Source organism: Pristiophorus japonicus, chromosome 9 (genome assembly GCF_044704955.1).
Source record: "Pristiophorus japonicus isolate sPriJap1 chromosome 9, sPriJap1.hap1, whole genome shotgun sequence".
Classification (NCBI taxonomy): Eukaryota; Metazoa; Chordata; class Chondrichthyes; family Pristiophoridae; genus Pristiophorus; species Pristiophorus japonicus.
In genome coordinates, this window is record NC_091985.1 from 138,779,900 (window position 1) to 138,807,759 (window position 27,860).

The 27,860-nt window shown below is 45.8% G+C and overlaps 2 protein-coding genes across 2 annotated transcripts; one reads left to right on the forward strand and one right to left on the reverse strand.

The window, feature by feature from the left end:
- The first annotated feature begins 1,119 nt into the window (after positions 1-1,119).
- Positions 1,120-4,190, forward strand: LOC139272703 (thrombomodulin-like). Its single transcript, XM_070888790.1, has one exon. The coding sequence runs from the start codon at positions 1,244-1,246 to the stop codon at positions 3,044-3,046; it is 1,803 nt and encodes a 600-aa protein (XP_070744891.1). The 5' UTR covers positions 1,120-1,243; the 3' UTR covers positions 3,047-4,190.
- A 21,960-nt stretch (positions 4,191-26,150) lies between these two features.
- On the reverse strand, positions 26,151-27,302 carry LOC139273926 (somatostatin receptor type 1-like). The gene has a single exon (XM_070890998.1). It carries the CDS (start codon positions 27,300-27,302, stop codon positions 26,151-26,153), a length of 1,152 nt encoding a protein of 383 aa, XP_070747099.1.
- Positions 27,303-27,860: the final 558 nt, after the last annotated feature.

Here is a 27,860-nt window from a genome sequence, read left to right on the forward strand (position 1 = left end):
CTTAAACTAAAGTTTCTGTGGTTTGTGTGTGTGTGTGTATGTTTCATTCACAGCGTTACGGTTTGGGGAGAAAGGTAATCTTGAAGGAAGTGGCTCACAAACAGCTTATTTTAGGTAAGGGACTTGACTCGGAGATGCCGTGGCAGCTATAGGATAAAACTACAATTAAAAACGTTGTAAGGAATTATTTTTGCTCAAGAAGTGTGGCAGAGGGTTAATGTGGGCCCGGGGCTCGGCTAAAATCACTTTTGGTTTATTTCTTTCTCCCAGACCAAGCTGGACCTTCCGACATCTTTCCAATGTGCCTGCTTTACAGGTAGTTGTGACAGCGCTGACCCCGAGATGTGGTCGTGCTCTGAGCTGGCCATTTCCAGCTGAACCATCCCATTCTCGTGTTTAGGCAACAGAAGCGCGGCGGGGTTCAGTGCAGCCAGTTGCGGCTGAAATCACAACACAGACAACGGCATTTGTGGACATTGATATTTCTGCTTTAAGAAACAGTCATTTTCGAACGCCTTCGGAAGTGTGATATTTTTGTGACAGCGTTTGGTGAATGGGAGAAAAGGAACAAAAAAGCGACCAGCCATTGCCAGAACGTCCATGTAAACTACTTTACAATCCGCATGTAACTGTGTAAAACAGTTCAAGTGTCTCTTTGGAAAGTGTCCAACTATTTGCCCTTCATACTCAAGTCTTCTGCACAGCGCTGTGCAGTGGCGGTATTCGGCAAAAAGGCGATTGTGCAAAAACTGGCAAACGCAAAGAGTAAAGTGATCTGAGAAACACTTTCAACTCACCAGTTATCGCTACATCTACGGGACCTGGTCGTGAAGGGGATGGTGGGGACATTACTCGACAGTTAGTGAACGTGCAGGGTTGGAATGAAAGTTCGAAGCAGGTCGATCTCTTCTGGTGAAAAGTGCTTTCGGACTATTTTAAAGTTGGGCAGTAACTTTCACCGAGCTGTTGACACACATAGAGCCGCGATCACAGGGGGTGTGGGGCAATTTGGCAGCGGGACAGTAACTCCTCAAAATCACTTACATCACAGCCCCAGCCCATTGCGAACTTCCTTCCGTGAGCAGCCCGGCCAGTGTGTATTTAAATCTGAGCTCGGGGCTGTTGGAGCAACACAGGCGGCCGGGGCTGGGACTGGACGGCGGGACAAGAGTGCTTTTGAAAGCTCGAAGCATTTCTGCAGGCAGTAGCCGGGAGAGTGAAAGAGAGAGAGCGAGCGAGAAAGATGCTGGCTGCCGTGCTGTGCCTGTGCGCTTTGGTGGCCGCCGTGCGGCCGGAGAGAAGCAGCCCGCAGCCGCTGGAGTTGGAGGCGGAGGCGCTGCCCGCCGTCTGCGTGGCCAACCTGTGCTACAGCCTACTGCGGGAGCACAGGAAGTTCAACATGGCCAGGAACCTGTGCAAGGCGGCCGGCGGAGACGCGATGACCGTGCGCTCGTCGGTGGCGGCCGATGCCATCTCGGTGCTGCTGCAGGAGGAGCGGGGGCAGGGGCCGCGGGAGGCGGAGCGCCGCCACTACTGGCTGGGGCTGCAGCTGCACCAGAAGGCGTGCCCCCACAACGCCAGCCGCCTGCGGGGCTACCGCTGGGTGGACGGCGACGCCGACACCGACTACGACAACTGGGGGCCGGTGTCGGAGGACTGCGGGCCACGCTGCGCCACCGTGTCCCGCGGGGGCGAGGGGCAGGAGGGGCAGGAGAGCTGGTCCGACCAGCCGTGCAACAAGAAAACCGACGGCGTGCTGTGCGAGTACCGCTACAACGGCAGCTGCCCGCCGCTGCTGCAGGGGGGCGCTGCTAACGCCGGCGGTGCCGCCCAGCACAACGCCTCCCGGGTCACCTACCGCACCCCGTTCGGCGGCCGCGGCTCCGACCTGTCGGCGCTGCCCGCCGGCACCCTGGCTTGGCTGGGATCGTCGCCGCTGGTCAGCTGGGAGTGCGCGGCGCTGGGCCACAACGCCACCGCCGCCACTTACGCCTGGAACAGCAGCGGCCCGGCGCCCTGGGACTGCCGGCTGCAGAACGGCGGCTGCCAGCACCTGTGCCTGCCCCGGGCCCTGGGGGGCTTCAGTTGCGGCTGCCCCGCCGGCCAACTGCTGAACCCGGACCGTCTGACCTGCTCCCCCCCGCCGCCGACCCCCGCCGACCCGTGCCAGGACGCCCACTGCCAGCACCTGTGCCTGCAGCAGCAGGGCAAGCCGTTCTGCCTGTGCCGGGACGGCTACACGCTGGACCCCATCGACAACAAGAGTTGCCACGACGTGGACGAGTGCCTGGAGCAGCCGTGCGAGCAGAGGTGCATCAACAGGCCGGGCAGCTTCTCCTGCCACTGCTACCCCGGCTACCAGCTGGCCGCCGACGGCAAGTGCGCCGATATCAACGAGTGCGCCCGGCAGCCCTGCGCCCAACTCTGCTCCAACACCCAGGGCAGCTTCACCTGCACCTGTCACTCCAGGTACCAGCCCGATCCCGCCGACCACACCAGCTGCGTCTTCTACTGCGAGAGCCGCACTAACCCCTGCGACGCCCGCTCGGTGGGGGACGATTGGTACTGCCCGGTGGGCTACATCCTGAACGACGAGAAGAAGACATGCTTCGACTACGACGAGTGCGACGCGGGCGAGTGCACCCAGATCTGCACCAACACTTTCGGCAGCTACAAGTGCGACTGCGAAGTCGGCTTCGAACTCCAGGAGGACGGGTCGACCTGCGAAAGCCAAGGGTCGGGCAGTGGGGACCTGCCGACGGGCGCCGCCACCATCCCCATCCCAACAACGTCCAGCCACCAACCCCCCAGAGCCAGCCTGTCACTCGGGGTTGTCCTCGGCAGCATCTTTGCCATCGCGGTGGTGACTTTAATATTTGCCGGCCTGGGACACCATCTGCACAAAAAGCGGGGCAAGTGGCAGACGTCGACCAAGTACAAATCCGCCAATTCGGAGCAGGAGGTTGATCTCAGCCAGGTCACTTCTGCAGGTGACCACAAACAGCAGTGTCAATACACTGAGGACAAGTCCAACGTGGTGACCTGAGGGTTATTGGGCAACACTTGCGTGACCATAAAAACTTTCTATACGAAAAAAAAAGACTTTTTTTTATATGAAGGCATTGGGAAAAGAAGCACACTATGATCTGAAGTTGCCACAAACGACGCCAAGCTGCAGGCCGTGTGAACTCTCCTGTACTTCCCATCTCTGAAGCTGATGGGTTCGCACGACATTCCTCTGTGCGCTATTTTTAGGCAGATGTTGACCCATTGCAAAATAAATTTCACACTTGAACTTCACCCACAGCCTTGGAGTTGGCCCAACTTGTGAAGGTTTAGCTGTTTATTCAATTACATTTGGATATATAGTATATCCTCACAGCTGGCTTTTATGGGCGCCCTTGCTCTGCAGGTTAAGGGCAGCCACTACAAATTGAGCAAAGCCCGAGCAGATCCTCACACAGGATCCATTCGGCTCGGTATCAACCTGTTCATTTGGAGTGGCTCATCGTGGTAGTTACGCAGGCTTAGACACAATAATGGCAAATGATATATTGGCAGATGCTAGATATTCTTCAGAGTAATGCATGTACATGTAAGATTTAACTGCAGGCTTAAAGGGAGAATACGGCCACTATACAACTGCCAACCCCAAACATCAAGGTAAAGTAAAACCAAGCGAGGCGAAAAACTTAAAACGTTTTGAGGAAGAATATTAAAACATAATACAGTCGAATCGCAGTGGGGGTGCGCATACTATAGGTTGTGATTGAGGGCGGCAGTTTGAGTGAAGGGCTGGCCCTCACGGTCTCTGGTTTAACCGAGACATTTTCCTTGTCCATTATTGACGAGCTGTCTGAGCCTGACACCCAAATGGTGAGAAATTATTTGTCCATCCGAGATCACATTAAGTCACTGCTTGGACGCGAGTTTTTACTTAGCATTAAATCGACGAATAATTGTACAACTGCACGTTGTGCCAGTGAATATTCGTGCCTTTTGGGGAGGGGGTGGGAGGTCGAGAACCTGTACATCTATATTTATTGTGTTTGTTAAATATTTGTATAATCATTGTTTAAATCTTTTTTCACATTTGTATTAATTGTAAAAACCTGAAGATGCATCTTCGTTTATTTGAACTGAATTATATTGCATACTTTTTTAATAAAGATATTTGGAATAATTTCTAAAAAAAATCTTCTGACTTTTCAGTTGCAAAAACTGAACTTGATAACAGTTCCCGATATGCAGAAAAGTTGTCAAATATTAAGATATTGCAGTTCTCCCATGCTTCCCAAAACGTTGTATGTCTGGATTGAATAGTATATTGATATCCATTTTCATAAACAAAGCCTGTTACCGCCAGTGAATTCATGTAAAAGTAACCAACAGAAAACCCGAGAAATAAAAATGATAGGAAAATCCAAACCAAATAAACACTTAAGATTTTGTAAGAGGAATGCCAAAGTGGAATTTTGGCGAAATCTTGAGGAGGAACCAATGAAAAAGTGTGCCACCAAACGTCTGCTATTTCAAATGAGGTTAAAGAAAGCACTTGCATTTATATAGCACCTTTCATGACTGCAAGATGCCCCAAAGCATGCTACAGTCAATTTTGAAGTGTAGCTACTGCTGTGTTGTAGCAAATGTGGCAGCCAATTTGCACACAGTAAAGTCTCACAAACTGCAATGAGATAATGATCAGATAATCTGTTTTAGTGATGTTGGTTGAGGGATGAGTAATGGCCAAAACATTGGGAGAACTCCTTGCTTTTCTTCAAAATAGTGCCAACATTCCTATGAAGCACCCTGGGACATTTTACTAGGTTAAAGGTACTATATATATACACAAGTTCTTGTTGTTGCCAGCAAAATGGTGGATCTTTTACGCCCATCTGAGAGGGCAGACAGGACCTTGATTTAACATCTCACCTGAAAGATGACATTTCCAACAATGCAGCACTCTACTGCATTGGAGCATCAGCCTCATGTCTCTGAAGTGGGACTTGAACCCACAACCTTGACTCAGTGGTGAGAGGGCTACCTTTGTGCGTGGCTGACAATTCTTGAGCCGTTACCTCAGAAGTAGCCACAATGGCAGTTTGTTAATTAGATCAGTATCCTGTCTGCGCTCTGCAACTCGTTCAGTATTTCCCTAACAACTTTCTTGATTGAATTTCCATCATGCTATTTTCCTACAACAGTATATCACTTGGCTTCAGTGTCCCCAGCAATGGAAGGAGAAATATTAACCAGGATCCCTACTTCTCATTGCCACCCAATAACCAAGCTGGAAATTGCACATATGTGGAGATGAAGTAAGAATCCAGGCGGGGGATCTGATCCCGCTCCAGGGGCATTCGATCCTGAGGGGGTTCTGATTCCCGACCCTGGGGGTCTTTGTATGGGAGGGTCTGATGGGAAGGGAGCTTGGAAGGTGGAGAGGAAGCACTCCTGCCCCGCCTGGCTCACAAAGAATCCTGTAAAAGCAATTACTTTCTCCCCGAAGTTATCCTTGCCTCCCTTCAGGGAGATCTGGGAAATCTGACAGGCCACGGTTAAACCTGTAAAACAGGTTAAATCAGAGGCTGCCAGACATTAAAATATTTACATTTCCAATCCACCTCCTGGGAACAGGCTGTCTGCACATCCTTTGTCCAAGCTCCGGTAAATGCACAACTGGGCGGGTTGGAGGTGAATTGGGGGCGGGTTTGAGATTTTTAAAATTTGAACCTCTGACCCAATCCCAACTCGTCTGCTTTTGGGTGTTAAAATCCAGTCCTTAGTCTTGTGGCATGCGGGATTCAATGAGTCCCATATGCCTGTCCAGACACATATCACACTTAGACTGGCTTCAAGAATAAGGGAACTCCACCTTTGGGTGCACGGAGTCATTTTGTTATCCATAAAGCAAGTAGACGAGCTTACAAATCCAGTCTTTTTGCAATATTAAGCAGAGCAACAGCCTACCAGGGAAAGTGTTTCACTTTCTATTGCATCAACACGCAACAAGTTCTACTAGATTTCAATTTTATGACGTTGAGTAGCGAAACAGCAGAATCCTGTAGCCAGCCATTAAATACAAGAGGGGTGCCTTCCCAAAGTACATATAAGAGCCAATCTAAATTTGGATGGTAAAATAATGTAATGGATGGATTAGTAGTACTTTGTGTGACATTCTACTCTGACAAATTATAGCTTACTCTTATTAAAGGTGAATTAAAATGTGAAAATATGACAAAGTTATATTGAAGTTAAGCAATGAAATGTGATACACTATGGGATCCCCACTACAGTTTGTTGATTTGAGTTGAAGGTTGGAAAACCCGAAGTTCACGATACAGGAATCGCGAGATCCTTGTGTAGAGTGTACTTTGGGGCCAGCGGCGTACACCTTCGCTTCACTGCTGGCCGCAAATTCCAGGCCATTTTGTCACAATGCCAAACTGTAACATACATTCTGGATCTCTTTCACATTATATGCTTCATATAATGAGGGAGACTATGTATTACATAATATATAGTTGACAGTGAGTAGCAAAGCAATAATTTAATCAAGGAAATAACATGAAACCATAAACCATGAGTAGAAAACTTCCTGTGTTACTATATATGGTAAAACGGTTAAATAACACAACAGAAAATGCATTAATGGTTTTGATAAAATAAATAACAGTGTAAATTTTCCACAAAATATTATTTAGGCCCCAAGATTAAAATGCATTATACTCACAGATACATGTATATTGTTAACTCCTGATATTGCTTACAATTATTGATGAACTATACTAATAGCATTGCAATTTAGATTTATTTTAGTATTTTGTGGATCTTCAAAATTTAAAATGACATTTGGGTGGTTAAAATAAGAACAAAAATGCAATTAACAGAACAATGCATTATGACACAATTACTTCTATTTATAAGTGGGTTTACAGTTCCTGAGCAATATTGCAAAGGAATTAAGAACCTAGTATATATTGCACACTGCATTGTGATTGTCACTAGTGTAGAATATTATTTTCTTCAGCTGTTGGGACAAACTCTGTAGGAGGCTTGCTGAAAACAAAGAATATCAAATTAATTATCACAAATCAAGCATAAGCATAGAGTTGCCCATATGGCCATCAATGAGAGTATGATATTTCTTGCACTTTAATATTTCAACAAATGTGGGATTGCTCTTGAATTCTGTGAAATCTGGTCCCGTGGATATTTCCTGCACCAAAATTCTATTAAAACTACAGTAAAGTAAAATAAATAATGTGACAATTTCCACTGTACAATTTCTGCATCGTAATATAATATGTAGGACTGCGTTCATGATGTGACCTACCACAAGATGCATTCCGCAGGACTTCCTGTTCATTTTTGAAAGTGCATATGAGAAAATTGCGGATGTATTTGCTACAATTGGAGAGTGCAGAGTGCTTCTGCGATTTCTCAATATGCATACTGATGGGTGAAGTTCTGGTCTGGAAGAACACATGATATAATTTATCCTTCTATTCAGAGACTGAGGCTGTGATTTCCCCAACCTCAGCGGGTCCATGGCGGGCGATGTCGGTTGCGGGTCCCAAGCCCATTGCTGGCTCCAGCGCGCTGTGTAGAATTACTTTACATTGGGCGGGCTTAACAAGGCCAATCAATGTGTTTTCCAGCCAGTTGAAGGAAGTGGGTCTGATGACATCATTACATGACATGTCATCAGCTGAATTCCTTAAAAGGATCATGCATAAATTTATTTTGACAGTTGTGCTGTCAGTATTCTATAGCATTGAGGTGCTGCAAACACTGACAAGCACTGCACAAAGGTGCGCGGCTGCACCCAGGCTCTCCCATGACTCCCTCCAGATGCTTATGGAGTGAGTCACAACACGTAGGGAGGTTCTCTTCCCTTCCAATGGCCAGAAGAGACCTCCCCAAGAGACCAAAGCAGCCTGGTTGCACATTGCACAGGAAGGCACAAGCAGGGTAGTCATCAGGAGGACCAGGCTGCAGTGGCGCAAACCTTTCAATGATCTCAGTAGATCACAAAATGTTTCTGCAAAGCCACACTCAACCTCATCCTGCTGTGCCACTCATCACATCCTCATCACTCTGCCTTCCCTACCCTTCCCCTGCAGACTTAGAGTGGTCTCTGGCCAGGGACTCCCAGGTGTCGGTGGGGATGCCGCACTTTATCAAGGAAGTGCAGGAAGAGCATCTGGAAGGGTGCTGAGCACCCTGAGTCTCATTGCCGAGAGCATGAAGAAAACAAGTGCAGGCAGCGGAAGGAGCATGCGGCAAACCAGCCTCCCCACCCACCCTCTCCATCAACAACTGTCTGTCCCACCTGTGACAGAGACTGTAATTCTTGTATTGGACTGTACAGTCACCTGAGAACTCACTTTTAGAGTGGAAGCAAGTCTTCCTCGATTTCGAGGGACTGCCTATGATGATGATGACCCCTACATATCTGTACACCAATAAACCTTGCACCTACAGCCAACCCTCTCAATCTATATTATCACTTCCCCATCTCACTACCCACCCGTCACACTCACCCTCATCCTTGTCCAATCATACCAACTAATAACACACAAGGGTAGGCACTTGTGTGTTTTATGCAATGTTCATGTGACATTTCTGTTAATGCGGTGTCAAACATTAAAAGCTTTATATTCAATACTTTGTGTTCTTGGGCAGATCTGTGTACAGCTTTGGAAGTGGATTAGTGAGTTGTAGTGAATGGTGAGACATAATGATAGACCCCCCCCCGCCACCTCCCCCAATGGTGTTGAATGTGAAAGGAATGCCTTGGGCATTGCAGGTATGCTTTATGATGTTGGTGTGTGGTGGAGCCAACCTGGCGCATTATGTGGCAGCCAGGATGTACAGCGTCAAGTGAAGTAACTCTGACCATGGTGAGGCCAGCCCTGGTGTCCTGGGCAGCAATGTGGTTGGGTGCTGATGCTGTATGTCCTGTGCAGCATCAGATGATTGAGGAGAATGTTGGTGTTGTTGGTGCTGCTAGTATGCCTGGTGCTGCTGGTGTTGGAGATAATCATAGAGGGATTCTGAGGACCACGGTGAGATAGTTTCAAGGGCACCGATGCTGATGGAATACATGGTAGGTGAACTTGAGATGACAGAAGCGATCTGTCAATGGTAAGAGAGCTGTTCCAATGAGGTGACACTGGATGGTGAGTTTATTACAAACTCAATCAGTCTTCCAAATGTAGTAAGCAACAGCTTCTGTGCTTGGAAAATCAACAGCTGTGAGATGGGTGCTTTTATAGCACATTTCCAGCTGTCAAGTAATGAGATGATTTGATAGTCATACAACTCTCGACCTCCTTATCTGACATGATGCCCGAGTTGCATGGACCTTGTGGGTGACCTCGTAAAATGTAAAGGTGAACTCAAACTACTTCTTAATGGGCTGATAACAAGGTCATAATGTCCTGAATTGCTTCACCCGCCGTTGTGTGTCGGGTCTGTTCAGTGCTGACCATCCCAATATCTGGGGAAGGCACGTGGCGATGGGTTGAGAGTGGGATCCCCACCTGCTGTCAAAAGAAAAATTCCCACCCGACCCGTCAACAAAGCTGCCACCAAACACGCCCGCTGATCCCCCCAAAAATTCCCCCCTGAGTGTTGGCATGTGTAGTGATGATCTCAGGGTGGCCTGATGGTGCAGAGCATTGGAAATCTAAGGGAGTCAATAGTGGTGGGATATGGATTGAGTCCACACTGATTATTCTCTACATGTTGAATAGCTGATCACAGTTGTGTCATCCTGGGGATGCACTAAGCAGAGGCAAGGCACTGGCATGCTCCAGTCTCATTAATCACGTGTGAGTCTAGCCAGAGTATTAGCATGACATTCAAACTTGGAGAGTATCGCAGTTGATTTCAACTCTAGCTTCATCTGACATCCACATAGAAACATAGAAAATAGGTGCAGGAGTAGGCCATTCGGCCCTTCGAGCCTGCATCGCCATTCAATAAGATCATGGCTGATCATTCCCTCAGTACCCCTTTCCTGTTTTCTCTCCATACCCCTTGATCCCCTTAGCCGTAAGGGCCATACCTAACTCCCTCTTGAACATATCTAATGAACTGGCTTCAACAACTCTCTGCGGCAGGGAATTCCATAGGTTAACAACTCTCTGAGTGAAGAAGTTTCTCCTCATCTCAGTCCTAAATGGCCTACCCCTTATCCTAAGACTGTGTCCCCTGGTTCTGGACTTCCCCAACATCGGGAACATTCTTCCCGCATCTAACCTGTCCAGTCCTGTCAGAATCTTATACGTTTCCATGAGATCCCCTCTCATCCTTCTAAACTCCAGTGAATAAAGGCCCAGTTGATCCAGTCTCTCCTCATATGACAGTCCAGCCATTCCTGGAATCAGTCTGGTGAACCTTTGCTGCACTCCCTCAATAGCAAGAATGTTCTTCCTCAGATTAGGAGACCAAAACTGAACAAAATATTCCAGGTGAGGCCTCACTAAGGCTCTGTACAACTGCAGTAAGACCTCCCTGCTCCTATACTCAAATCCCCTAGCTATGAAGGCCAACATACCATTTGCCTTCTTCAGCTCCTGCTGTACCTGCATGCCCACTTTCAGTGACTGATGAACCATGACATCTAGGTCTCGTTGCACCTCCCCGTTTCCGAATCTGCTGCCATTCAGATAATATTCTGCCATCGTGTTTTTGCCCCCAAAATGGATAACCTCACATTTATTCACATTATACTGCACCTGCCATGCATTTTCCCACTCACCTAACCTGTCCAAGTCACCTTGCAGCCTCTTTGCGTCCTCCTCACAGCTCACACCACCACCCAGTTTAGTGTCATCTGCAAACTTGGAGATATTACACTCAATTCCTTCATATAAATTGTTAATGTATATTGTAAAGAGCTGGGGTCCCAGCACTGAGCCCTGCGGCACTCCACTAGTCACTGCCTGCCATTCTGAAAAGGATCCATTTATCCCGACTCTCTGCTTCCTGTCTGCCAACCAGTTCTTCATCCACGTCAGTACATTACCCCCAATACATGCGCTTTGATTTTGCACACCAATCTCTTGTGCGGGACCTTGTCAAAAGTCTTTTGAAAGTCCAAATACACCACATCCACTGGTTCTCTCTTGTCCACTCTGGGAGTTAAATCCTCAAATAAATTCCAGAAGATTTGTCAAGCATGATTTCCCTTTCATAAATCCATGCTGACTTGGTCCGATCCTGTCACTGCTTTCCAAATGCGCTGGAGTGCATAAGGGATGGTTCTCCCAACCAACATATCGAGGAACCAACTAGGGGGGAGGCCACCCCAGACCGGGTCCCGCGCAATGAGGACAAACCAGCAATCTCGCCGTGCGAGGCCCCCCGGGGAAGAGCGACCACAATACGGTGGAACTCCACACCCAGATGGAGAATGAAACAGTCAATCCAGAGACCATGGTCCAGAACCCAAAGAAGGGCAACCCCGAAGGTGTGAGGTGCGAACCGGCAAAGACAGACTGGCGAATGACATTCCAGGGGCCGACACTGGACGGGCAATGGCAGACACCCAGAGACCGCACGGACGAACCACAACAACTGCACATCCCTGTCTGGCGCAAAAACAAAAAAGGGAGGGTGGCTCAACCGTGGCCACCAAGGGAAATCAGGGACAGTATCAAAGCCAAGGAAGTGGCACACAAATTGGCCAGAAACAGCAGCGATCCCTGGGACTGGGAGAAACCCAGAACCCAGCAGAGGAGGACAAAAGGCCACCAGGGCAGGGAAAACAGAGCACGAGAGGAAGCCTGCAGGGAACACCAAAATGGACCGCAAAAGCTTCCACAGACATGCAAAGAGAAAAAGGCCAATAAAGACAAACGCAGGTCTCCGCAGTCAGAACCAGGGGAAGTCACAACGGGGAACAAAGAAATGGCAGACCAACCGAACAAGTACCTTGGCCCGGCACCCATCAAGGAGGAGACAAACAACCCTCCGGATACAAAAGGGGCCAGAGGGTCCAGTAAGAAGGAGGAACCGAGGTAAATCCTCCCTCGTCGGGAAATTGCGCCGGGGAAATTGATGGGACCGAAGGCCGACAAATCCCCAGGGCCCGACGGCCTGCACCCCAGAGCACCCAAGGAGGTGGCCCTGGAAACAGCGAATGCACCGACAGTCACCCTCCAACATTCCACAGACTCCGGATCAGCTCCGATGGAGTGGGGGGCAGCCAATGCAACCCCACCCTTCAAAAAAGGAGGGAGAGAGAAAACATACTTGCATTTTTAACGGCGTTCACCTGATAGTGATCAAAAGGGGGCAACATGGCTTATTTTCCCCAACCCTTCCAGAGCTAATGTATCAGTGCAAGGAATCAAAGTATTAGAACAAATTGTTTTACCATTATGCTCTACCTTGCTTTACTTTAGATCTTACAATAACCAACTTGCAGAAATGTGGCTTAAAGTAAAATATTAAGTGTTGGTTTAATTTGATGTGCATAAAATTTATCTAATGTCTAGTTTGTACTGTTAAAATGCTGCTGCTTCATCTGCACAATACGAATAAGATATTTTTTATTTATCTGATTGTTGCCATGATTTCATTTGGAGATAGCCTGGGCAGCTTTATGTGAGTGAGGGGAAGGGGAAGGGGATGGGGGGGGGGGAGATTCCCTCTAGGCGCTGTGTATGAGTGGCATTGTAAACATAGCAGAAAGATTTTCTACACTATTTCTAGTGAAACTGTAAATGTATTCTAAAAGTACAGCTTAATGATTTAATAATAACAGCAAGCTAAGGTTACAAAGTTAATAATACAAGGACCATGTGATGGTGTCAGGATATTACTTGCTGTTTGGTGTAAAGAATTGAATTGGTTATCTTCGTCTTATTATGTATCTTATATTTACTCTGCAGTGTGTTCATGTTGTTAACACTAAGGAATATTTTCTTCTGCAATCACTGGCAACAAAAACTCTAAAATATTTAATGATGAGAATTATAATGATGAGAAACACCTTTGTTGATAGTTTTATAGATTCCTCTGTACTTTGACTAACAATAGGTACATTTATTACAAATTTTCTGACAAATTGCAGCTAATAATCTCCATGTTTTATTAATAATTTGTGTCAGGTGAATGGAAAACACCCCTTTTGAAATCTGTTTTTAAATGTAGATAAAGTCATATTTGAAACAAACCGTGATGGGAATCAATGATGACAAGAGTATTAATGTGCATTAAATATTAGTTGAATTGAGCCTGGAATCTGCTTTTACTTTCGAAAGCAAATCTTTTTCAATGAAATAACAACATTAAAATAGTAACTATATTAAATATATTGGCTGGAATTTTCCTTACCAAGTCGGGTTGGGTGCTTGCGGGCCGTGTAGCAGGTCTGTACCGCAAAGTTTTGATCATCCCGCTCTTCAGAACAACTTTAGCGTAATGGCCCCTATTAAGGCAGACATGTACATTTCCCAGCCCTATTAAATGGTGCAGGTCTGATGACTTCATCGATGACTCATTTCCAGCGGGAATATTTAAAGGAGCCTTGGCCACCTTGCATTTGAAGGTTCGGGTAGGAGTGTGGAGGAAAGATTGGAGAGGAGTCTGTTGTGCAGAAATAGAAACATGACTTCCCACAGACAGAGGGCTTCACCCTGCTTTTCCAATGACTCCCTACATATTCTTGTGGAGGGAGTCAGAACAGGCAGGGAGGTCCTCTTCCCTGCTGATGGGCAGAAGATACCTCCCACAGAGGCAAAAAGAGCCTGGCTCCAAATTGATGAGGAGGTCAACAGCAGGGATGAGGCGGACCTGGGTGTAGTGCTGGATGCACTTCAATGATCTGATCCTGCTGTGCCACTCATCACATCCCCATCACTCAGCCTTCCCAAGCCTTCTCATTATTATTCACACCAACATACCTTGCATGTCCACCCACCCCTCTCTCACTGTCCACTTTATCACATCCCCATCGGACTAACCACCCTTCACACTCACCTAATATACTCATAACAAGTAAAACCACATGCTAGCTATGGAGAACAGATGGCAAAGACTCGTTAAACTCTTCTCTAGGAGGGATATAAAAGTAGACTTATGTCCTCACGGCCCCACTGCTGTGCATCAAGTTGCTCTCTAGCTCCATGACAGTAGGAGGTCCAGGTGGCCCATGAGAGGGATGATGGTGAGAGAGGACTTGGAAGTCGGGGCTCCTCTCAAAGAGCTCCGACTTCTCCCCCATTGGCCCTCTTAATCAGAGCCCCAAATGCTTCCTCAGATTGCGATGCCCCTGCACAATCGCAGGAGGAGCAGACTTTGGCAGGGCCCTCACTTACTCCAAAACTGAGAAGACATGTACCAAAAGTGCCTACGTAGTTGCAGCAGGGAAGTGAGCAGCCTGCCACTACCTCTATTGAATGCACAGAGGGTACACCTCGTAGAAGCATGCATAAAAGAAAAATGACACAGAAGCAGATGCACAAGGGTAAGCACCTGGATGTTTTGACAGAGAATGAATTTTAAAGAAAGGTAATAACTGATTTAATTTGCTGATTTTCTAACTTGAACTTAATTTATAATTATGGTATATATTATTTAATTTTGTTTAATTACAATTAATCTTTATTTACTGATTTTATTATTGTATACTCCTTATTGTATTATTTATAATGTAATTTGAATTTCTTTTCTTCGCCTGTGTCTATCTGCTGCTTCAGACCTGAGCCTTTAACCTCTTTCTTCACTTCCTTCTCCATTTTTTGCTCTCTTTAGCTCAATGGTCAATATCTAAGGTGTTGTAAAATTATTGTGAAGTGCCTTGGGACATTTTACTACATTAAGGGCGCTATATAAATAAAAGTTATTATTATTATAAAGAAGTGTTATTGTTAAGGTTCCATTACTGTTATCGCACTTATAAATCTATTTATTTTCACCACTTTCTGGTCATGCCCATTGTTTTCTTCTACTTTGGAAATGGCTTAGTGAGTTGGAGTGAATAGTGAGACAGGATGGCTCAGAAATTGCGGTCGGAGACGTTCCGTGGGCGGATGCCTCCGGCCTGAAAAATTTCTGCGAATGTACCTGGTGGTCCCGGAGGAGCGTGGGATTCCGTTGGGGAGGCCTTCTCTTCCCGCGCTGCGAAGCGCGCTCCCGTCCTCCAGGTTCCCACGCAGAAGGTGCAGTCACGTGTGATTGCCCAACCAATCAGCTACAGTAATAGCAATGAGAACTCCCGATTTACGAGTTCTCATTGCTATTAATGAGAAGAAAAAAACAAACACACTAAATACCATAATAAAAAATATAAAACACACCTCACATAATTAAAATTAATTGAAATTAAAGTTAATAAATGCCTTAGAAAAAAAAAATATTTTTCCGATTTAAAAAAAAAGTTTTGTAAGTCGGGTTAAAAATAAACTTACCTTAGTGGGCAGGGTTTTTAACAATATAATGTGTTTTATAAATTTAATTTAATAATATGTTTGTATGTTTTAAAACTCTGACACCTGTAAAGTAGGCCATGCGCCTGCTTTTATCAGGCACAAGAGTTTTGAGGACATTTGCTGGGCAAGATATGGGTAAATCCCGCAATCTTGCCCTTGCAAATGCCCTCGCTCCCGAGATACATTGTGCGCTGAAAACCGGCTTTTGCGATGCCTTCCCGGATCCATAGACATTCCGTACGGACCCAGGGAGGTCGGGATTTCCAGGCCAATGTTACCTCCAGCAATGGGGGTCAGTGTGAAAGGAATGGCTTGTTTATTGTAGTGATGCTTTATGGTATTGTTGGGAGGGGCACTTGGTAGAGTATGAGGCAGCCATATGGGTGCAATGCAGGAATTCAAGTGAATCTGGCCATGATGAGGCCACCCCTGGTCTCCCAGGATGCAATATGCTCTGGTACTGGTGCCATCTCAATCTCAGGTTCCTCCTGTGCCTCCTCCTCCTCCTCTGAGAGGCTGTGCGTTCTGCCTCCTGCTACTCATGCAGCTCCAATCCTAGTTGCTGCGCTGTTGTGCAGTGCACAGCAGACGATGATTCTGGAGACCCATCTTGTGCGTACTGAAGGGCTCCTCCAGATCTGTCAGGGCATCTGAAGTGCATCTTCAGCATGTCGATTGTTTTATCTATGACACATCTGGTGCTAATTATAACACTCCTCAGTCTCATAGCTTGGCCTTCTCAAGGGTGTCATGAGCCACGTCTTCAGTGGATAGCCCTTGTCTCCAAGCAGCTAGCCGGGAAGTCTGTTTGGCGGTGTGAAGAGCAGACGGAGGGTGGACTGGCCCAGGATGACAAAGTGATGACAGCTACCAGGGAATTTGGCGCACATATACATTATGATTTTCCTATGGTTGGAGACGAGCTGCATATTGAGGGAGTGGAAACCCTTCTGGCTGCTTGTGCACAGTCAATGATGCCCTGCACCCGTAGAAAACCGGCAAGAGCAGCAACGCTGAGCACGCATGCACTAACACTGGCTTCATCAATGGGAAAGTTTACATAATTGGCTGACTTGTTAAACATGACATTGGTGACCTGTGTGATGCATCTGTGAGTGGCCAACTGGGAGGTGCCACAAATGTCTGCTGCAGATCCCTGGGAGGAGTAGTTGAGGGCACTAGTGACTTTGACAGCCACTGGTAAGATGTGCCACCCACTCATCTGGGCTGCAGGTCTTGCTCAAGCAAGCTGCAAATATCTGCGATGACCTGGCGCGATAGCCTGAGCCTCCTTTGGCACTGCTGCTCAGTCATGTTGGGGAAGCTCATCCTCTGCCTGTATACCCTGTGTTGGGGATATTGCCTCTGGCACGGTGCAGCCCTGCACTGATGCCCTCTGTCCTGTGGAGCACCAGGTTGTTGAGGAGAAGGTTGTTGGTGTTAAAAAAAGAAGACTTGGATTGATATAGCACCATTCATGGCTACTGGACATCTCAAAGTGCTTTACAGTCAATTAAGTATATTTGGAGTGTAGTCACTGTTGTAATGTAGGAAACGCAGCAGCCAATTTGCACACAAGCAAGCTCCCACAAACAGCAATGTAATAATGACCAGATAATCTGTTTTTTTGTCATGATGATTGAGGAATAAATATTGGCTAGGACACAAAGATAACTCCACTGCTCTTCTTCGAAATAGTGCCTTGGGATATTTTACATCCGCTTGAGAGAGCAGCCAGGACCTCGGTTTAACATCTCATTCAAAAGACCACACCACCAACAGTGCAGTGCTCCCTCAGTACTGCAGTGGAGTGTTAGCCTAAATTATTTTGTAGTTTAGTCTTTGGAGTGGGACTTGAACCCACAACCTTCTGACTGAGAGGCAAGCATGCTATGCACTGAGCCACAGCTGACACTATTATTGTTATTGCTGCTGCTGCTGCTACCTGGTGCTGCTGCTGCTGCCTGGTGCTGCTGCTGCTGCTAATGTGCCTGGTGCTGCTAGTGTGCCTGGTGCTGCTAGTGTGCCTGGTGCTAGTGTGCCTGGTGCTGCTAGTGTGCCTGGTGCTGCTAGTGTTGGAGCTCATTGTGGTCAGATTCTGAGGACCAAGGTGAGACAGTACCCATGCGCATGTAATAGATGGCAGGTGAAGTAGAAATCAGAGGACCAATCTGCCAATGGCGTGATAGTTACTAGCAATGTGGTGGGAGTGGCTTCTGAGGTTGCAGAAAAGACTTGCAAACTCTAGACACCTAAATCTGTGCTCAAAATTGAGTCAGCAAGAGCCTTTCCCTCAGGCAAGTAATGAGGTGCCATATGGGAGTATTTATTGTGCTTTCCATGCTCTGCATTAACGACCTCGCTCAATGGCCACTGAGCTTCTGCCTCAGGTTCACAGATGTGGTTCCCAAGCTGCATAATTCCCGTGGTCATCCAGTGAAAATCAAAAGGTCTGGTTAAAATTCCTGTTATGGGTCTCACAACAAGGATTTAATGAGATTAATTAGGTCTCCCGCCTCTGCCGTTTGGGTCTGTGGCATGCTGGCAGAAGCACCCGAGTTAAAGGCGTAAGGAGGTGGGATGATGGCAGGTTCCTGATACACTCCCATTTTCTGCAGCTTTTACTGCTGAACCGCCTCCAAACCTGCATCCACAGCAGCGGGGAAATTCTGGCCAATAATTACTTCTAAAAAATGAATTTCTACTAATTAACTTTAAATATCATGACTGTGTTAATATTTTATAGGCCCCGTATACTATATAATTTGTGTTTATACAAAACAGTTTCTACTTTTAATTTATTTTGTAAGTCACATGAACCTCATGAAAGCAAGTAACATGAGATCATCTCCACACCAATTTAATTGCAGTGATTGCAGTAAAACTGCAACAGTGCAAAATAACCTTTCTCATATTTTTTTGCCAATTTTCTGCCCTCCCCTTCTCTCACGAGGGGTTCATTGATTCATTGCTAGTTATATTTCCATGGCAACTGTTGGTCTTGTACCTATCACAATTGTTCATGCAGGAGCAATGACAGTGAGTGCTGACAAGCTTTTCGACCATCACACTAGCGGCAGGGCTTGTCGATAGTTGCCAGAAGTGGGAGGCTTAGTTAATTTTGAAGCAAACTTCTCAAAATTATTTTAATCATTTTAATGTTAATGCAGAGCCAACAGGATAGTTAGCTTAAAGATTTAAATCTCACTGTTGATACGAATGACAAAAACTCTTTCCTTGCTTGCATGTATCCTTGCACAGAGCTCTGTTTTCCCCTGCCAGGGACTGGCATTGCAGCTGATGGTATTACTGAGTTCCAGAACCAAGTATAATGATTGACTTAAAGAACCGGACAAATCTACCACTTGTAGTAATAGGATGCATTTTACTAATCATCAATTCTGAATGTAGAATGGATATTAGCGATATTATTTCCCAGTAATTAACTGTTAGATGTACTTCTCAGTAAAATTGCACTAATTTTGGATCATAATTGTTATTTCTCCGGTGCTGATGTCATCACTATTAATGACATGGAATACACTGGATTTGGGTGCACAGAAAAGAGCTACTATCGACAGAAAAAAGACCAAAGAAATACTTGCGTTTATAAAGCATCTATCACATTCCTCAGGAACATCTCAAAGCATGGATAGAGGATTGGCTAACGAACAGAGAACAGAGAGTCAGGATAAATGGTTCATTCTCTGGTTGGCAGCAACCAATAACTAATGGGGTGCCGCAGGGATCAGTGCTGGGACCCCAACTATTTACAATCTATATTAACGATTTGGAGGAAAGGACCGAGTGTAACGTAGCCAAGTTTGCTGATGATACAAAGATTGGAGGAAAAGCAATGTGTGAGGAGGACACAAGAAATCTGCAAAAAAGGACAAACACAGGCTGATTGAGTGGGCAGAAATTTGGCAGATGGAGTATAATGTTGGAAAGTGTGATGTCATGCACTTCGGCAGAAAAAAATCAAAGAGCTAATTTTTATTTAAATGTAGAAAGATTGCAAAGTGCCACAGTACAGGGGGCCCTGGATGTACTTGTGCATGAAACACCAAAGGATAGTATGCAGGTACAGCAAGTGATCAGGAAGGCCAATGGTATCATGGCCTTTATTGCAAAGGGGATGGAGTATAAAAGCAGGGAAGTATTGCTACTGCTATATAAGGTATTGGTGAGGCCACACCTGGAAAACTGCATGCAGTTTTGGTTTCCATATTTACGAAAGGATAAATTTGCTTTGGAGGCGATTCAGAGAAGGTTCACTAGGTTGATTCCGGGGATGAGGGGTTGACTTATGAGGAAAGGTTGAGTAGGTTGGCCTCGACTCATTGGAATTCAGAAGAATGAGAGGTAATCTTATCGAAACGTATAAGATTATGAGGGGGCTTAACAAGGTGGATGCAGAGAGGATGTTTCCATTGATGGGGAGACGAGAACTAGAGGGCATGGTCTAAGAATAAGTGGCCGCCCATTTAAAACTGAGATGAGGAGAAATGTCTTCTCTCAGAGGGTTGTAAATCTGTGGAATCCGCTGCCTCAGGGAGCTGTGGAAGCTGGGAGATTGAATAAGTTTAAGACAGAAATAGACAGTTTCTTAAACGATAAGGGGATAAGGGGTTATGGGGAGCGGGCGGGGAAGTGGAGCTGAGTCCAGGATCAGATCAGCCATGATCTTATTGAATGGTGGAGCAGGCTCGAGGGGCCGTATGGCCTACTCCTGTTCCTATTTCTTATGTTCTTATGTACTTATACAGTGAATTAGGTTGAAGTGACTAGGATGTTTTCTGGCCCAAGGAAACTAAGTTACAACGAACGGTGACTGAACTTACTTCACTGTAAAAATAAAGACTGGGGAGCAGGGACATAAATCAGATCTTCAAAATTATAGATGAGATGCAAGTAAACAAGTTATTTACCTTGGACAATGAGCAATGGCCTAAAGTGCAAGATTGACAAGACTTGAACAAAGTTAGAGATTGGAAAAGGACCTTTTTATCTCTACAAAATAGTAGATATGTGGGACAGGCTCCTAGTGAAAGTGATTGATTGAAGGTTAATTTGCACCATTAAAAAACTGGAATACTATCTAGTGGGATTGAGGGTTGTTAATATTGAGCAATATTAACAACATTGCTTGATTTTTTTCAGGGATGTCAGGGAAGAGGATTAGTAACATAGAAACATAGAAACATAGAAAATATGTGCAGGAGTAGGCCATTCAGCCCTTCGAGCCTGCACCACCATTCAATATGATCATGGCTGATCATGAAACTTCAGTACCCCACTCCTGCTTTCACTCCATTCCCCTTGATCACTTTAGCCGCAAGGGCCACATCTAACTCCCTCTTAAATATATCCAACAAACTGGACTCCACAACTTTCTGTGGTAGAGAATTCCACAGGTTCACCATTCTCTGAATGAAAAAGTTTCTCCTCATCTCGGTCCTATATGGCTTACCCCTTGTCCTTAGACTGTGACCCCTGGTTCTGGACTTCCCCAACATCGGGAATATTCTTCCTGCATCTAACCTGTCCAGTCCCATCATAATTTTATATGTTTCTATGAGATCCCCTCTCATTCTTCTAAATTCCAGTGCGTATAAGCCTAGCCGATCCAGTCTTTCTTCATATATCAGTCCTGCCATCCCAGGAATTAGTCTGGTGAACCTTCGCTGCATTCCCTCAATAGCAAGCACGTCCTTCCTCAGATTAGGTGACCAAAACTGCACACAATACTCAAGGTGTGGTCTTACCAAGGCCCTGTACAACTGCAATAAGACCTCCCTGCTCCTATACTCAAATCCTCTCGCTATGAAAGCCAGCATGCCATTTGTTTTCTTTACTGCCTGCTGTACCTGCATGCCTACCTTCAGTGACTGATGTACTATGACACCCAGGTCTCTTTGCACCTCCCCTTTTCCTAATCTGTCATCATTCAAATAATAATCTGCCTTCCTGTTTTTACCACCAATGTGGATAACCTCACATTTATCCACATTATACAGCATCTGCCATGCATTTGCCCATTCACCTAACCTGTCTAAGTCACCCTGCAGCCTCTTAGCATCCTCCTCACAGCTCACACTGCCACCCAGCTTAGTGTCATCTGCAAACTTGGAGATATTACCTTCAATTCATACATCTAAATCATTAATGTATATTGTAAATAGTTGGGGTCCCAGCACTGAACCTTGCCACACCCCACTAGTCATTGCCTGCCATTCTGAAAAGGACCCATTTATTTCCACTCTTTGCTTCCTGTCTGCCAACCAATTCTCTATCCATGTCAATACATTACCCCCAATACCATGTGCCTTAATTTTGCACACTAATCTCTTGTGTGGGACCTTGTCAAAAGCCTTTTGAAAGTCCAAATACACCACATCCACTGGTTCTCCCTTATCCACTCTACTAGTTACATCCTCAAAAAACTATAGAAGATTTGTTAAGCATGATTTCCCTTTCATAAGTCCATGCTGACTTGGACCAATCCTGTCACTGCTTTCCAAATGATCTGCTATTACATCTTTAATAATTGATTCCAGCATTTTCCCCACCACCGATGTCAGGCTAACCAGTCTATAATTCCCTGTTTTCTCTTTCCCTCCTTTTTTTAAAAGTAGGGGTTACATTAGCTACCCTCCAATCCATAGGTACTGATCCAGAGTCCATGGAATGTTGGAAAATGACCACCAATGCATCTAATATTTCTGGGGCCACTTCCTTAACTACTCTGGGATGCAGACTATCAGGCCCTGGGGATTTATCGGCCTTCAGTCCCATCAGTTTCCCTAACACCATTTCCTGACTAATAAGGATTTCCCTCAGTTCCTCCTTCCCGCTAGACCCTCGGACCCCTAGTATTTTCGGGAGGTTATTCGTGTCTTCCTTAGTGAAGTCAGAACCAAAGTATTTGTTCAATTGGTCTACCATTTCCTTGTTCGCCAAAATGAACCTAACCTGAAACATTACAACTCCATCAGCATCTGCAAAGGTTATAAAAGGGTTAACATCTTGGGTACAACCCGTCATCAGAACTTAGTTTACCAGAAGGGGGACTAATATTCGCTAAAGGAGGAGATCAGCAGGTAGGAATGACCGTTTGTCACTTTAGATTTCCTTCTGTCACTCATGAAATGCAACAAATGTTGTTCGGCAACAGCGAGTTCCTACAAACATCAGTGAGTGGCCAGTTAATCTGGCATTGGTGGCGTTGATTGAGGCAGGAAAAGGCCGAAATGATGGCAAGGACACCAGGGGGAGCGCACTGCTCTTCAAATAATGCCATGGAATGTCCACCTGAACTGCCGCAACTCATATGACAAACAGATAAAACCTCAGTTTAACATTACGGTCATGACATTCAACTTCGGCTGGGATGCAAAATGTTTGGTAGCGAATCCGTCGCCCATTATACAATCTGCCTGACTTGGAGTTCAACCAAGTGTGCTAAAACAACATTCCTAAAACTTAACAGCTCCACTCAAGAGGTTTACAATATACGTTATTAGAAGTACCAACACCCCTGAGTGTCCTTTATTTTTACACATTTGACAACAACATAAATCCTATGATGATGATGAAATCCTATATCAGATCACTGCCTTATAGACCTCACAGTTAATGAATACTTAAAAATGTGTCCAACTATTCGGCATTATAAACCATTGTTGCCTAATACCAGATCCAACATATACAGACATGAAAGAAGAGAAATTGAGACCGTTCCTGCAGCCATTTAAAAAAAATTATTTATGATGATTGTCAAACAGAAATAATTATAATGATGAATAATCTGCAAGATATTTTGCTTCTTTTTGCAGAATCTTTAATAGCATGTTTTTCAAAATCAATAATGCTTAACTCTTGTTTGAAACCCATGACTTAACCTATCAAATGAAGAAGAGTTTAGAGTCATAAATAAAAACAGAAAATGCTGGAAATCTCAGCGGGTCAGGCAGCACCTGTGGAGAGAAAAGCAGAGAAAACAGTTTCGGGTCGACGGCCCTGCGTTAGAACTCGCTCTAGCCACGAACGGTCGTCAACCCGAAATGTTATCTCTGCTTTCTCTCCACAGATGCTGCCTGCCTGACCCGCTGAGATTTCCAGCATTTTCTATTTATATTTCAGATTCCAGCATCGCAGTATTTTGCTTTTGTATAAGAGTCACTGACCACATTTGTTTTATATCAACATTTTTTAATTAATAAAGTTTTACCAATACATTTACGAGAACCACGTACACAGTATGAACTACACATATACCGAGACCACAGATTATGTAATTTTCCCAGATAATATGCAACAATTGCATTATATTTTAATGAACTGAACTCAAAAACGTATTATGAAAATCTTTTAACATTTTCAAATAATTATAACCTCACATTTTCAGATACAACAGGACAATAAACAAAACAAAGTAGCCTTTGAATTTAAAAGAAACACAACTCAGCGTGTAAATGCACTACTTTAGTATGTGCAAATTTAACTCCGCAGATTCACAAAGACGATGCATGTATTTTGTGAATGAGATGCAAACTGGTGGGTCTTGTGTGCAACAAGACACTGTTCAGTGTTTGGTGAAATGTCCATTTCTAGTATCACAACTAGCTGATTTCCCATGTGGGGAGTCATGGAACTTAAACCTATATATAATAGATTATATGTATTGTAGTGCATCTTTATAAATGTCCTTTGCTCACCCACCTGATCTACATATCTCTATTAATCTGATAATATATGGGGGAAAATGCTCAACTCTCCTCTGAATTTATATTCTATGACCATAGTGCACATATTTGAAAGGATTTTATATTGCCCAAGGAAAATCAATGTTATGTTAAGTGAGTAATTCCTCCATTAAATAGGTATCAGCCTTGGCCCAAAGGTAGCCTTCTCGTCTCTGCGTTAGAAGGTCGTGAGTCAAGCCCCACTCCAGAGATTTGCAGCAGATATTCTAGGTAAGATATGATTCAGTGAGTACTGAGGGAGTGCTACACTGTCAGAGGCGTTGTCTTTTGGATGAGATGTTAAACTGAGGCCCCGTCTGCTCTCGCTTGCGGATGTAAAAAAATCCCATGGCACTTCTTGAAGAAGAGCAGCGGATTTTTCCCAGTGATCTGGCAAATAGTTATCTATCAACCAACACCTAAAACAGATGTTCCGGTCATCTAGTTCATTGCTGCAGTGGGATCTTGCTGTGCACAATTTAGCTGCCGTGTTTCCGGCAATAGTGACTACACTTCAAACGCACTTTGTTGGCTGCATTGTATTTTGGGATGTTCCGAGGTTTTCTGGATGCGAGTATGTTAGCTGTTTGTACAACAAAGCCAACAACAATTTTTACACTGTGTCAATCATCGCCCAATCCGCATTTTCAGTGTTAAAAGCAATTTCGTTTAAGGTTTCGAAGATTGCCTTTAGGATCAACAGTAATACAAGTGGGTAGATTTAGTTTATGAGAGCCAGGAGTTGTGCCTTTAAGCTGAATAGTGTGTTTGTATTCCCAATTCCGGTTACAATTGGGGCCGAGAAGGCTGCGCTTTCAGGTCTAGGTGAAAGTACAGTAATGAGAACTCATCTTTTCCCTCTCTCCTATCTTAGCATATTTTGTGCTCACGTCAAATGTTGCCTTAGTTCATTAGCGTCAAATAGCCTAATTTTAACTGCCTAATTATACATTATCCTTTCTAAACTGTGAATAATTCTTTAAGTCGACTCCTGATGGTGTGGCGATATTATGACGCGTTATGTCCCCCCATAACAGCTTTGTGAGAAGGAAATACGTTAACGTGATAAAGCAGGCAGCCTTCAGAATTGCCCACTCACTTCCGCGCATTGAACATCACAAGATTTCTGAAGTACAGTGTCTGTACAGTGTCCTTTGATCATAATGCTAAAAGTGATGCGCATTCAAATGTGTAAAAATACTTTTCACTATAGTCCACCATTTGACATAATCGAACAATAATCCACCTTGAGTGGCATCGTTGGGGAATAGTACAGACTGTGGCCTATTATGGGGCAAAATAGACACTGCACATTTGGGGAGTATTCCCTCCCCCCGCAAGCTTTTGAAACAAGTTTTGCTAAGAGTATAATACAAAAATTGACTGTAATTTTCATAACATGATTGGTAAACTATTATTACAATGGTTACAATTCTGGTCTTGTGTGTAGTTAATTACCCGGGTTTTCAGTTTCAAAAGTACAATACATTCCGTCACTTCTGTAGCCTTAATCAATAGGTTAGTGCTATAGCAACAACTGGACTGCAATCATGCATTCAGAACTGACGAAGGGTCATCGACCTGAAACGTTAACTCAGTTTTTCTCTCCACGGCTGCTGCCTGACCTGTTGAGTATTTCCAATATGTTCTGTTGTTATTCCTGGGCTAATTGGGTAACAATGGGACAACAGTTTGCCGATGTCCACAATTGTGGCCGAGAGTTGGAGAGGGACAGACGCAGAGAAACAGACGCGCTGCGAAAGCAATAAAGGGAAACACGGTGTTTATCACTGGACGTGTTCTACATCGACACCAACCACCAGAATCCCGATGTTCACACTTGGAACAATAATGATGTCCACAATGATAATTTACTATTCTTTAGTAAAATATATTTAACCTGGTTTCTAAAAAAAAAGTTGCCAAGAGCTATTCGGATAAGACTTCTATCTGTTTATAAGGTGGTTGTTCTTGAGGTGCAAGTACCGTTCCTGTAAACGGGGTCAGAGGCGATGTTATCGGGCTGAAATTCTAAGGGGTTGCACACCCTGCTCTTCAGGGCAGTGGCGTAATAGTCCACCGGCTCCTCCGTGCCGTTCTCCAGCCAACGGAAGCACAAAATTCTCTGGAAGGACCTCTTAAAATTGTCCGAGAGGAAGCCATAGAGGATGGGGTTTGCGCAGCTGTTGGCGTAGCTGAGGATAACGCACAGTTGAGTGACCGTGGTGTCCAGGCGGGAGAGAAAGACGTTGGCCAGCTGCACGACGTAGAAAGGCATCCAGCAGATGACAAAGACAGTCACCACCATCAGGACCATGCGGGTGATCTTCTTCTCGGACCTCCGGCGCTGCTGCCAGCCCGCCTTGAGCGCGACCACCCGCATCTTGACGATGATCAGGATGTAGCACAGGCAGATGGCGAAGACGGGGATGAGAAAGCCGAGGAGGAACGTGTAGACGACGAAGGCCACCGACCAGGAGGGCTGGGGCCAGAGGAAGTTGCAGACCAGCCCGGCGCCGTCCTGAGTGGGCGCGGTGCCCGCGAAGACGATGATGGGCAGGATGACGAGCACGGACAGCACCCAGACGCAGATGTTAATGATCTTGGCGATGGTGGGCCGCCGGTACCGGGCCGCCTTGATGGGGTGCACCACCGCCACGTACCTGTCCACGCTGAGCACGGTGAGGCAGAAGACGCTGGTGAACTGGTTGATGCCGTCCACGCTGAGCACGGTGCGGCACAGCAGCGAGCCGAAGGGCCAGCGCTGGAGGGCGGCCGAGGCGGACAGGAAGGGCATGCTGAGCATGAACAGCTCGTCGGCGATCGCCAGGTTCAGGATGTAGATATTGGTGGCCGTCTTCATCTTGGCGTACCGCAGGATGACAAAGATGACCATCGAGTTCCCAATCAGCCCGACCAGGCAGACGATGGCGTAGATGAATTGGATCACCAGCATCCTGGTGTCCCTCTCCGCCTCGTAAGGGCTGAACGAGGAGTTGGAGGGCAGATCGGTCACCAAATCCATCTGCTCGCTCGACCCGTTCCAAAAGCTCACCCTGGCCGTCATGTCCCAGTCAGAAGACAACTGCACGCTACGCGTGCTCATCCTCGGCAATATGCCCCCCCCCCCCACAACTTTTTGACAAGACTTAAAAGATTCCCCCCTTCTCCTCCTCTCACTTATCTCTCCTCCTCAGCCAGCCAGCATTGCGGCCAGCCAGCCAACCAGCCACCTGAGGCAGCGGGCAGAACCAGCACCCGCCGCACAGACAAGACAGTGTTCAGTGCCGGCTGCTCCCGGTGCTCGCTGCTGCCGCCACTTAAATACAAGAGCCGCTGAATGAATAATTGTCAGCGACTTACCTACAGCCATGCGTCATCCACCCCACAATAGACTGCCTTGAATCCGCAAGTTTCGAAAGCCATTCACGCGGCGGATAAATATATGCGCTCCTTTTCTTCACAAGCCAACGGGTTTTCGAATGCGCGGCAGGAAAGCGAGTCTGGGAGCACTGGGGACGCAGAGGTGCTCAGCATTCATTGTTCGAGCCGCGTCCACGGGCAATATAGGCTTCAAATTAACGGCCTGCTAAAACAACCAGGTGTCTATGCCGATATTAGCGTTCGTGTTGGAAATTCAGGTTTAAAAATAAATGCACCAATC